The sequence below is a fragment of the Coregonus clupeaformis genome, chromosome 6 (genome assembly GCF_020615455.1).
Source record: "Coregonus clupeaformis isolate EN_2021a chromosome 6, ASM2061545v1, whole genome shotgun sequence".
NCBI classification, from domain to species: domain Eukaryota; kingdom Metazoa; phylum Chordata; class Actinopteri; order Salmoniformes; family Salmonidae; genus Coregonus; species Coregonus clupeaformis.
The window spans coordinates 20445146-20458573 of record NC_059197.1 but is presented as its reverse complement, the minus strand read 5'-3'; the positions used below and the strand labels follow the sequence as shown (position 1 = coordinate 20458573).

The window sequence follows — 13428 nt, the reverse complement described above, 5'->3', positions numbered from 1 at the left end:
CCAGTGTTATATGAGGGCAGGTGAAGCAGCATGTTATTACCTTGTTGGGATTTGATTAGGTTTTTATGTAACCTTTGTTTATCCAGGTTCTTCCATCTAGCATCTCACATGAAATATCCCCTTTTAAAAGAGAACCGCAGAACTGCTGTTGTAAATCTTGTTCGCTCGCTGCGTTGTGTGTGTGAGAGAGAGAGAGGCAATAGGCTGTGTGTATCGAGTAAACCAAGTGTGTAATGCAGTTAAAGTCCCTGGATAGCGAGGAACCACAGAGGGATGGAGAGAGACAAGTGTGTGTGTGTGTGGAGAGGGACTGAGGGGAGAGTGCTAGAGCAGTAAAGTTATATAACCGTTAGATATTGAGGGTGATGATCCTGCTGTAATAGAAGATAAATACACTCTATACACTCTTTCTCTCCTTTGCCTTCTCGCTCATCCTAGCTCTCTCTTTCTTTGCCTTTTGTCTCTCACAAAATCAGAAAAGAAAACGTCATTATACTTTGTGGAACCCAGTGAGACCAATCTACTCTAAATGAATCTACTCCACTCCAACCAATTCTCTTTCTCTCCACTTCACCCCTCGCCCTGTCTCTCATTGATACAGTAGAGTGTGTCCATCTTGTCCTCTCCTTCCTCTTCTGTCTTGTCCTGAAATCAGACACCTTTACTGTCCCCCCTCTGACGGTGCTGTCCAATCCCATCCCCCCGTTCCTCCAACGTCACTCCCAAGGGCGTAACTTGTGTGTGTGTGTGTGTGTGGCCCGCTACTGTATATGGGGCAGTATTTCTGCTCCATTTTTTGACGTTGTCACTAACTTTGTGTGTGTGCCCGCTGTCCTCAATAGAGGTAGTATTTTTGGCCTTACATGCATACGTAGTCAACTTCACTCACACATCTCTTACAGAACTTAGACGCACATACGCGCACGCACACTAACTCGGACGCACACAAAGTGTGTCTGCTGGGATGATGTCTAATTACATGGTATAGTTTAAAGAGCCCAGAGTGGTAGTTTCTTCCACACTATGCAAATGGCCCAAGCTTTTATTAGACACAGACAGACATTCTATGGATAGATTTTCTCCTCTCTATGATATTACTCATAGGCTGCCTTCTCTATAGCAGACTGACTGTTTTTAGCTAGCACACTGCAATGAGACAGCTTTTTGACCCCTATAGGTTTTTTGCAGTCCTTCTCCAGTCCTCTGTTGGAGGGTGGTGGCAGCCCAGCAATTGGAGTGGGAATAGGAGTAGGGCCCTTGGAGGCCCCTAGGGGCCTGGGCGATAGACTGTCACACACCCTTCTGATGACTGACACATTCAATCGAGTATAAATGTCCCCGCTACTGCGTCAAAACGTTTCCCCTTGACCCCGCTTTCCTCCCCATCCCTCTCTCCCTCTTTCTCCTTTTCTCTTTCTGTCATTTCCCCCTCTTTTTTTTTATTCCGTTCCATCTTTGTTTCCCTCTGATTCCCCGCTTTTTTTCGTCCATCTCCTCTACTCCCTCGGCTCTCTTCCTCTTTCCCTTTTTTTTTCTCCCTCGCTCACATCTCGCTCTCTCACCCCTGTCTCTGTGGGATTAAAGGAACTGTTAATGACGCTTTAGCTGACGTCTTATTCACATATGGGAATGCTGGAGCAGGTGTGAGCCCTCAGGAAGAGGTGTGTCTCCAGCTCTGCCTGTTTCTCTATAAACCATATAAACTGCTCCATTACCATAGAAACGTCCATCTCCCTTTTACAGGCCCACACCTGTGGCCTTGTATGTCTTTTACTGTCTGTCTGTCTGTCTGTGCTTTTGCTCTGAGAAAGAGAGCGAGAGAAATGACAGAGAACAGCGTTAGAGAAGAGACATGGAGGAAGCAAGAGTCAAAAGAAACTAGGAAAAGTGACATTTAAAGGAAGTATAAAGACGTGTATAAAGGAGAAATAGGAGAGGACTATAGCTGCTATACAGGAGGATGTTACAGGAGGATGTTACAGGAGGATGTTGATGGCGTAGATGTTCCCATTGTTTTGCAATGATTGCATCAGCTATTTTATGACCACCTTCCGCTGTCATTCTGTAAAGGTTATTGGTTCTGTCACAGAAGGTCAGTATTCAGGGATTCTGTAACTTGGGATTACTTTGTGTGTGTGTGATTGCGCGTGTGTGGTAGTTGAAGTCCCGTCTTGCAGCATCCCAAGGTCCCCCTGGTCTGAAAGTCATATCTGAGGTATAGTAGGTGATATTCTACTGTCCTCTGAGGCCATGATGATACAGTAATGATGAAGCCATACCTGTCTGCTCATACCTGCGTGAGTCAGCAAGAGCATCGCCTAGGTAACCCCGTGACAGGGAGGGAAGAACCCAGGGTGACTGTCACTGGGCAGGAAGTCAACGTCACCACCGCCCGTCACCATGGGAATACTGCCCTGCCTGCTGTCCTAGCGATTGCCGCTGAAGGAGAAGTGATGTCATCGCACCCTGCCAACATTATTTGCCTCTCACCTGTGTGTGTGCACGCGCGTGTGTGTAAGACAGAGGGGACTAATTACTAGAGCAGTAGAGCTGACCATGTCCAAATAATGATTTTATATCAAACATGGCAGTCAACAGAAACCAAGCCAGGTCTCCTCTCTTCTCATTAGAGACGAGAGAGAGAGAGGGGAAAAGAGGGATAGAGAGGGAAGGAGGGAGAGACGGCGGGAGGGAGGGCGGGAGGGAGGGAGGGAGGGAGGTTGAAAAAGGAGAGTGTTGGAAGAGAGCTGTGTTACTGTTAGGTAAGACTATTCAGTTCTAGGGAACCCTGTAACATTAAACTGAATACGTAGATTGACTTACAGGTCATCTGTGGACTGTCTGCTCTGCAATGCTGTGTGTGTGTCTTATAGAAGTACACAAATGCACTAGACAAAAATACACACTCGCAGACAATGGTTCTTTTTTTTGTTTTTTTCTCTACACACACACACACACACACGCTCCTCCGGTGACATCTGAGTTCATACCTCTGTAATAACCTTAAGCCCATGTTATGAGTTTCCAGATCCCTTAAACCCCTCTCCCTTATTGAGGTTTGCCTAGACAGACCGTGTGTTTTCATGCAGCACCTGTTGGAGAAGTTAGATTGGCGTTGAGATCAGAACCATTTCCTGACCATTTCCATCATGGTGCATGGTAATTCACATCATAACATGGACTTATTAAGTCAGGTTATTACGTGTGTGTGTCATGCGTGTGGTGTCAAATGGCAGCCCGCCACACACATTCTTCTCTGCAATGCTCCATTTTCCATCAATCAAATCAAATCAAATTGTATTTGTCACATGCACCGAATACAACAGGTTACCATGAAATGCTTACTTACAAGCCCTTAACCAACAATGCACTTCAAGAAATAGAGTTAAGAAAATATTTACTAAAGTAAACATAAATAAAGTAACACAAATAATAATAACGTGGCTATATACAGGGGTACCGAGTCAATGTGGGAGGGTACAGGATTGTCGAGGTAATTTGTACATGTAGGTAGGGGTGAAGTGACTATGCATAGATAATAAACAGCGATTAGCAGCAGTGTAAAAGCAAAGGAGGGGGGGTCAATGTAAATAGTCCAGGTGGCCATTTGATTAATTGTTCAGCAGTATTATGGCTTGGGGGGTAGAAGCTGTTAAGGAGCCTTTTGGACCTAGACTTGGCTCCTCGGTACTGCTTGCCGTCCGGTAGCAGAGAGAACAGTCTATGACTTGGGTGACTGGAGTCTTTGACCATTTTTTGGGCCTTCCTCTGATCAATGACTCCTGGTGTGTGTGTTTGTGCCATGACACAGGTGTGTGTGTGTGATGCAGTAATCCCCAGTGTGTGGGGGGGATAGGTGTGAAAGCAGCGTAGGGTGTAGACTTACTGACAGAGATCCATTAGATCACACTGGCAGCTGGGCTTAATTACTGCTAACTAGAGAGGGAGGGAGGGAGAAAGCGGGAAAGAAAGATGGATAGGGGGAAATGGAGAAGGAGAGAGGGAGAAGAGTGCAATTAAGAGGTCTATTTAAAGCTCTCTTTGGCTTGTGTGAAAGTTGTGTAGGGGTGTTTCATTGTGTGGGATTGTGGCTATTGGAAAGGTGTGCGTGTTGCTAGTTTGCCATGCAGTGTATTTGTACAGTGTGTGTGCTTGCTTTTGTGTTTGTGTGTGTGTGTGTGTGTCAAAGGTGACTAGGCTTGGTCAGTATCCAGATTTTCATACCGTCATACCTCTGCCATCCCGGGATTTAAGGTATTACAGGCATAGCACACAAGGGGACGCTAGAAACAAACAAAAAAACAATTGGGCATCCATTACCTGAATGCTAACACAATTAGCACAAGTAATAGCAAAACCACATTGACGCTGTTAGCTAAATGCTAACGACCGAAAACTAACAAACTAATTGCAAAGACAGGCAAATACAAGTGTAACTTCATCACCTCATGTGCGCCACACAACAGACACTCGCCGATAGATATAGAACGCTACCGCTTTATCCCGTTGTGCTATTTACAAACAAACGTGACTGGCTCTGCTGTTCTGGGGAACTATGGTAAGCTTCATAATGTAAATAATGTGACGGGTGAAATGAAGAACGCAATCTGCTTTATCTCCTAACGTATTGCACAAGTAGCTACAAATATTCAAATGTATTGAAAAACTTCAAATAAATAGTTTTGACGATATTCAAAAACCATCCCATAGCTTTTTCCAAATGAAACGGTATATGGCCCAAGCCTAGCACTGGTGACATTCTCTTTTTTGTTTGTCTCTAATTAGCCGTCTCTTCCGTCAGCGGCGGGCGCATCCTCCAAACAGCTCGCTCCGCTCCTTACGCATCAAATTAAGGCAGTGTGTGACAGTTCAATCTCACCCCGATGGGGACCTGAGCCTATCACAATGGAGAATATTCTGTCATAGTGCAGAATAAAAGACAGTACTGATCAGAAGTCAGAGCAGCTGAGTTAAATGGAGGATTGTCCTGTTGGCTAACTGAAATGCCACACTGTTCCCTCTGACTCTGTGCCTGTGTGTCTGTCTCAGTTCTGGATGTCTGCTCTGGCCACCACCATCCCTGTTCCCTGTGGAGCCTTCATGCCAGTCTTCGTCATTGGTAAGATGTGTGTGTGTGTGTGTGTGTGTGTGTGTGTGTTTCAGCAATAATGTTAACCATGCGGATATGCTACACTATTCAGTCTTGTGAGTGTCTGTGTACCCATATGTTACTCGATCATTAACAGTGTGTGTGTGTGGTGTGTTCTAGGGGCAGCGTTTGGCCGTCTGGTCGGGGAGAGCATGGCCGCCTGGTTCCCTGATGGCATCCACTCTGATGGCACCATCTACCCCATAGTGCCAGGAGGCTACGCTGTCGTGGGTGAGATACTGTAGAAACTAGACACCATTATTGTAACTATTAGGAAGTGCAAAGCCAGATACAATAAGACACTGCTAGACACAGTAGTAATATAAAGCCATTTATGTCAAAGACAAAAACAACATGATGTCCCCTTTGGCAAGATGTCTCTTAAAGTTGTTGCTATGAGTGATATTGCTGTTAGCTTTGTTGTTGACTGTTGTGCTGATTATGCTGTTGTTCAGTGTTGGTGTTGATGTCATCTGTGTTTGTGTCTAGTGGGTGCTGAGTTGTTGACTCACCTCTAACTCAGCTTTCTCTCTCTGATGAGCCCTCTTTCATCTCAGCATGGCTACATTTACCCTCTTTTTTCTCTCTCTCTCTCTCTCCCTCTTTCTCTCTTGCTCTCCTTCCTCCCTCCCTCCTAATGAAGTTAGGAATAATCAACCTTCCCTCCCTCCTCTCTATCACTCTCGCCACTCCTCCTTCTTTCTCTTCTTCTATCCCTCATCTCTTTTTCTTTATTCAATAACGGTTCAAAAATATGGAAGACGTTTAAAATATGTATCTTCTTTACTACTTTAGTAATGTTAATGGACAGTAACTTCAACCTTCATCTGTACCCATTCCCTCCTCTCTTCCTCTCCCCTCTCCTCCCAGGTGCGGCGGCCCTGTCTGGAGCGGTGACCCACACGGTGTCGACGGCGGTCATTGTGTTTGAGCTGACGGGTCAGATCAGCCACATCCTGCCGGTGATGATAGCGGTGATACTGGCCAACGCTGTAGCCCAGTCCCTCCAGCCCTCGCTATATGACTCCATCATCCGGATCAAGAAATTACCCTACCTCCCTGAACTGGGCTGGGGACACCACGAGTGCGTAGGACTACACATCTATCTATCCCCCTATTTCTCTTCCTCCCCTCTTTATCTTTACAACTATTTATCCCCCTTTCTTTCTCTGTCTTTTTCTCATTCTCTTTAAATCTCTCTTGGTTCCTCGTGCTGGGTTGGGGACTAGTGAGGGAACTAGTGGTTCCTCTTGCTGGGTTGGGGACTAGTGAGGATACTAGTGAGGGGACTAGTGGTTCCTCTTGCTGGGTTGGGGACTAGTAAAGGGACTAGTGAGGGGACAAGTGGTTCCTCTTGGTGGGTTGGGGACTAGTGAAGGGACTAGTGAAGGGACTAGTGAAGGGACTAGTGAGGGGACTAGTGAAGGGACTAGTGAGGGGACTAGTGAAGGGACTAGTGAGGGGACTAGTGGTTCCTCTTGCTGGGTTGGTTCTTCTTGTGCTCTATCTCTCTCTCTCCTTCCCTTTCCCTCTCGCTCTCCTTCACTCCACCCACTATGCTTTGATTTCACCAATGGGGACGGAGCGGATCAGGAGTGTGTGTGTGCGTCATTAGACATTGTTATGTGAGCTAAGTGTAGGTCGTATTGTTTTTCATTGTGCTGTTACATAATTTCTCATTTACATGTAGATTATACAGAGTTACAACATGTAGTTACACAATGTGCAGCAGTGTACACACAAACACACTGACAGCAGTTGACACAAACACGATCACGTAGACCAGTATTCTCAGAGTTGTGAGAAAGCAGCTTGCCCTGTCACCTCTCCTGTTCATCTATCATTAATGGCCTGTTAGAGTACAGCTGACATTCGTTATAACCTGAAGTACTGAAGCAATGTATCTGTTCTGTTTCTGTTAACTAATGACCAACCACCCACACTCTCTAATGACCACACCTCTTAAACCCCGTTTCCACTGGTACTTTGAAGGTACCCGGGTTGGGCTGGCCTTGGTGGGCTAGCTCGAATTGGGTTTCCACTGCCTCCAGAAATTTTGCTAGGTAGCCGTGACTGTGCAGCTGGCTTCGCTAATGTTGCTAGCTAGCTAGCAAGATGTTGAAGAATTGTATTCACCCTCACCATGCTGTAACTAACGTTACCCCATACTCATGCCATTGGCAACCAGACTCAGAGCCATGTATTTAGCAAAGATTTTTAGCTTGCTAATGTTAGCTAGCTAGCTAAACGGTTAGTGTCATCGCTAGCATAACAGGCTAACTAGATAGCTAGCTTAATTCCTACCTTGCTTGCCATGGCATTGGCTATTAGCAAGCTAGCAAACCAGACAACAGGTTTGATATGATGTAGCTAGCTAAAATTCCTGCTTGCTAACGTTAGCTAGCTAGCTAGCTTGTTTCAACTCTGGGGTTTTAGGCTGAATTTCTGTATATGCACTTTGACACCTGCTGATGTAAAAAGGGCTTTATAAATGCATGTGATTGCTACCTAACGTTAGCTAGCAAATCAAACATTCAAGGGCTGACTGTTCTCATAAAAGTATGTGTAGTGCAAAAATGAATGAAGGATCCAGCTATGGTGGAAAATTTGTGTAATGTCTGACTACAGCAGTTCTGCTTGTCCATGTGCTAGCTAACACCAACAAGCTAGCTAAACATTGTCAGCATCCAGCAGTGATGAGCTGGTGGTTGCAAAGTAACGGCGTCACCAGCCCGAATTCTAATCGAGCTGGCACCAGTTGTTAAAATGGACCGAGCTGGCCTGGGTTTCCCCCGACCCAGCTAGAATTTCAGAATTACATTCGAGCCAACCTGAATTTGGCCCTAATTCTAAGTGCCAGTGGAAACTGGGCTTTAGTCTGAACACTGGAAGCATCTACCTGGGAGAGAGGTGTTTTACAAAACCTAAAACCATTCTGTTATTTTATAATACCATGGTAAAAATGTGTGTGTTCCTGTTGCTGGTGGAGGGCTAAAGAGCAGAACATGGTGTAATGATGCATAAGGCTCCTTTTTTCGCTCTCGCTTTCTATCACTCTCTTTCTTTCTCACTTTCGCTCTCGCTTTCTCTTTCTACCCTTCGTGCTCTCTCCCCCTCTCACTCACTCTCTCTCTCCCCCTCTCACTCACTTCCTCTACCCCTCTCACTCACTCTCTCTACCCCTCTCACTCTCTCTCTACCCCTCTCACTCTCTCTCTACCCCTCTCACTCTCTCTCTCTACCCCTCTTACTCACTCTCTCTTTACCCCTCTCACTCACTCTCTCTTTACCCCTCTCACTCTCTCTCTCTCTCTCTCTCTCTCTCTCTCTCTCTCTCTCTCTCTCTCTCTCTCTCTCCGCACCACCCACTATGCTTCGATTTCACCAATGTGAACGGAGCGGATCAGGTGTGTGTGTGAGCACTAAGTACATTTGAGGCTGGGAGTTGAGTAGGATGAAGAGATGAAATGAAATAGTGCAGGAAGTGTGGCCCCCAAGCTATTTGTGTTCCTATTCATTCTGGTACCCATCCCACCTCCCACACAAACACACATTCAACCATAGGAATGCTTGGGAAACACACACACACACACATATATTCACAAACAAACACACACATTGAGAAAAGCAGAGTGTCACGTTGGTGCATGAATCTCCTTTTCTCACTAATTTCTGCACTCCCTCTCTGCCCTTTTGACAAATCCAGCTTTTGAGTGGTATTTCATTTCCAGCTATATGTGAGGGTTTTTTCCCCTCCCCCCACTCTCGGTGTGTGTGTGTGTGTGTTTTTATATAGCTATGTGCCTACAGTCCACTATACTCTGAAGTTATGAGACAGATACAGTAAGAGACAGGTTTCAGGTTATTGGTTTCAGAACCATTGAGGTGGTCATTGTATTAGGTCTGCTATAGAGGGGGTTATTGAATTGGTTTAAAGCAGGGGTAGGCAACTAGATTCAACCGTGGGCCGATTTATGTCGGCGCGGATGGTCGGGGGGCTGGAACGTACAGTGGCTTGCGAAAGTGTTCACCCCCCTTGGCATTTTTCCTATTTTGTTGCCTTACAACCTGGAATTAAAATGGATTTTTGGGGGGTTTGTATCATTTGATTTACACAACATGCCTACCACTTTGAAGATGCAAAATACTTTTTTTTGTGAAACAAACAGAAACAAGACAAAAAAACAGAAACCTTGAGCGTGCATAACTATTCATTCAGGTTTTCCTACTTACAAAGCATGTAGAGGTCTGTAATATTTATCATAGGTACACTTCAACTGTGAGAGACGGAATCTAAAACAAAAATCCAGAAAATCACATTGTATGATTTTTAAGTAATTAATTTGCATTTTATTGCATGACATAAGTATTTGATACATCATAAAAGCAGAACTTAATATTTGGTACAGAAACCGTTGTTTGCAATTACAGAGATCATACGTTTCCTGTAGGTCTTGACCAGGTTTGCACACACTGCAGCAGGGATTTTGGCCCACTCCTCCATACAGACCTTCTCCAGATCCTTCAGGTTTCGGGGCTGTCGCTGGGCAATACGGACTTTCAGCTCCCTCCAAAGATTTTCTATTGGGTTCAGGTCTGGAGACTGGCTAGGCCACTCCAGGACCTTGAGATGCTTCTTACGGAGCCACTCCTTAGTTGCCCTGGCTGTGTGTTTCGGGTCGTTGTCATGCTGGAAGACCCAGCCACGACCCATCTTCAATGCTCTTACTGAGGGAAGGAGGTTGTTGGCCAAGATCTCGCGATACATGGCCCCATCCATCCTCCCCTCAATACGGTGCAGTCGTCCTGTCCCCTTTGCAGAAAAGCATCCCCAAAGAATGATGTTTCCACCTCCATGCTTCACGGTTGGGATGGTGTTCTTGGGGTTGTACTCATCCTTCTTCTTCCTCCAAACACAGCGAGTGGAGTTTAGACCAAAAAGCTCTATTTTTGTCTCATCAGACCACATGACCTTCTCCCATTCCTCCTCTGGATCATCGGCAAAATTCAGATGGGCCTGGACATGCGCTGGCTTGAGCAGAGGGACCTTGCGTGCGCTGCAGGATTTTAATCCATGACGGCATAGTGTGTTACTAATGGTTTTCTTTGAGACTGTGGTCCCAGCTCTCTTCAGGTCATTGACCAGGTCCTGCCGTGTAGTTCTGGGCTGATCCCTCGCCTTCCTCATGATCATTGATGCCCCACGAGGTGAGATCTTGCATGGAGCCCCAGACCGAGGGTGATTGACCGTCATCTTGAACAATTTTTTTTATTTGTTATTTTTTTATACTGGCCCACCGTGGGAATCGAACCCACAACCTTGGCGTTGCAAACGCCATGCTCTATCAACTGAGCTACATCCCTGCCGGCCATTCCCTCCCCTACCCTGGACGACGCTGGGCCAATTGTGCGCCGCCCCATGGATCTCCCGGTCGCAGCAGGCTACGACAGAGCCTGTATTCGAACCAGGATCTCTAGTGGCACAGCTAGCACTGCGATGCAGTGCCGTAGACCACTGCGCCACTCGGGAGACTATATATAGGTTTTAGATCTTGTAGAGGGACAGAGGGTCGTCCTGCATTGGGGTTGGCACAGGCAGGACCTTGCAGCGGAAACTAGTGCTGCTGTCGTGTCGGAGGTTGGCATGTTCAACCTGTCTGGCAGGAAGTAAACCTGTCTAGGGTACAGTGTGGCCGGGGTAGAACCACAAATATGCTGAGGCAGGACCTGCTCTCTCTCACTCAGTCACCTCCTATACAGTATGACTATAACATCTGAATGCAACCTTACCTCTGTAGCTATGAATCCAGGACTGACTAGGATGTAGTTCCAAAGTCACCTCCGAAAGAACAGAGGAATTGACTATTTCTTTTGGGGGAGGGGCTTAACTATTCACTCCCATTTTCTAAAAGTTGTCACTGACTGACTGTATAGGTGGTGCTAATACTCTCTTCCTCTCTTCTTCCTCTCTTCTCCTCGTCATCCCTCTCTTTAATTTATGTAACCTTTATTTAACTATTATGTACAATGACGGCCTACCAAAAGGCAAAAGGCCTCCTGTGGGGACGGTGGCTGGGATAAAAATGAAAAAATAAGTTGGACAAAACAGACATCACGACAAGAGACACCACAACACTACATAAAGAGAGACCTAACACAACAACATAGCATGGCAGCAACACCTGACAACACGACATGGTAGCAACACTACATGACAACAACACGGTAGCAACACAACATGGCAGCAGCACAACATGGTACAAACATTATTGGGCACAGACAACAGCACAAAGGGTAAGAAGGGAGAGACAACAATACATCATGCGAAGCAGCCACAAGTGTCAGTAAGAGTGTCCATGATTGAGTCTTTGAATGAAGAGATGGAGATAAAACTGTCCAGTTTAAGTGTTTTAATGCAGCTCGATCAAGTCGCTAGCTGCAGCGAACGGAAAAGAGGAGGGACCCAGGGATGTGTGTGCTTTGGGGACCTTTAACAGAATGTGACTGGCAGAACAGGTGTTGTATGTGGAAGATGAGGGCTACAGTAGGTATCTCAGATAGGGGGAAGTGAGGCCTAAAAAGGTTTTATAAATAAGCATCAACCAGTGGGTCTTGTCGGGTATACAGAAATGACCAGTTTACAGAGGAGTATAGCGTGCAGTGATGTGTCCTATAAGGAGCATTGGTTGCAAATCTGATGGCCAAATGGTAAAGAACATCTAGCCGCTCAAGAGCACCCTTGCCTGCCGATCTATAAATGATGTCTCTGTAATCTAGCATGGGTAGGATGGTCATCTGAATCAGGGTTCATTTGGCAGCTGGGATGAAAGAGGAGCGATTACGATAGAGGAAACCAAGTCTAGTTTAACCTTAGCCTGCTGCTTGGATATTTTGCTGAGAGAAGGACAGTGTACTGTCCAGCCATACTCCCAAGTACTTGTATGAGGTGACTGCCTCAAGCTCTAAACCCTCGGATGTAGTAATCACACCAGTGGGGAGATGGGCATTCTTCTTACCGAACCACATTACCTTTGTTTAGGAGGTTAAGGGCAGAGAAAGCTTGTTGGACACTAAAAAAGCTGTGTTGTAGAGCGTTTAACACAAAATCCGGGGAGGGGCCAGCTGAGTATAAGACTGTATCATCTGCATATACAGTGCCTTCGGAAAGTATTCAGATCCCTTGACTTTTTCCTCATTTTGTTACGTTACAGCCTTATTCTAAAATTGATTTAAAAAAATAAAAAATAACTTATTTACACAAGTATTCAGACCCCTGCTATGAGACTCGAAACTGAACTCGGGTGCATCCTGTTTCCGTTGATCATCCTTGAGATGTTTCTACTTGATTGGAGTCCACCTGTGGTAAATTCAATTGATTGGACATGATTTGGAAAGGCACACACCTGTCTATATAAGGTCCCACAGTTGACCGTGCATGTTAGAGCAAAAACCAAGCCATGAGGTCGAAGGAATTGTCTGTAGAGCTCCGAGACAGGATTGTGTCGAGGCACAGATCTGGGTAAGGGTACCAAAAAATGTCTGCAGCATTGAAGGTCCCCAAGAACACAGTGGCCTCCATCATTCTTAAATGGAAGAAGTTTAGAACCACCATGACTCTTCCTAGAGCCCAGCCAAACTGAGCAATCGGGGGAGAAGGGCCTTGGTCATGGAGGTGACCAAGAACCTGATGGTCACTCTGACAGCGCCCCAGAGTTCCTCTATGGAGATGGGAGAAACTTCCAGAAGGACAACCATCTCTGCAGCACTCCAGCAATCAGGCCTTTATGGTAGTGGCCAGGCGGAAGCCGCTCCTCAGTAAAAGGCACATGACAGCCCGCTTGGAGTTTGCCAAAAGAATCTCAGACCATGAGAAACAAGATTCTTTGGTCTGATGAAACCAAGATTGAACTCTTTGGCCTGAATGCCAAGTGTCACGTCTGGAGGAAACCTGGCACTATCCCTACGGTGAAGCATGGTGGTGGTGGTAGCATTATGCTGTGTGGATGTTTTTCAGAGGCAGGGACTGGGAGACTAGTCGGGATCAAGGGAAAGAACGGAGCAAAGAACAGAGAGATCCTTGATGAAAACCTACTCCAGAGCGCTCAAGGCCTCAGACTGTGGCGAAGGTTCACCTTCCAACAGGACAACGACCCTAAGCACACAGCCAAGACAATTCAGGAGTGGCTTCGGGACAAGTCTCTGAATGTCCTTGAGTGGCCCAACCAGAGCCTGGACTTGAACCCGATTGAACATCTCTGGAGAGACCTGAAAATAGCTGT

At 46.1% G+C, this 13428-nt stretch overlaps 1 protein-coding gene across 1 annotated transcript in view; it reads left to right on the top strand.

Moving 5' to 3' along the window:
* The window catches only part of LOC121568109 (chloride channel protein 2-like), a 97242-nt gene that overhangs the window by 53489 nt on the left and 30325 nt on the right, over positions 1 to 13428 (top strand). The window contains exons 13-15 of the mRNA XM_045220941.1: positions 5050 to 5119; positions 5270 to 5380; positions 6020 to 6233. Coding sequence (XP_045076876.1) covers positions 5050 to 5119; positions 5270 to 5380; positions 6020 to 6233 — 395 coding nt within the window. The remainder of the gene's footprint in view (positions 1 to 5049; positions 5120 to 5269; positions 5381 to 6019; positions 6234 to 13428) is intronic.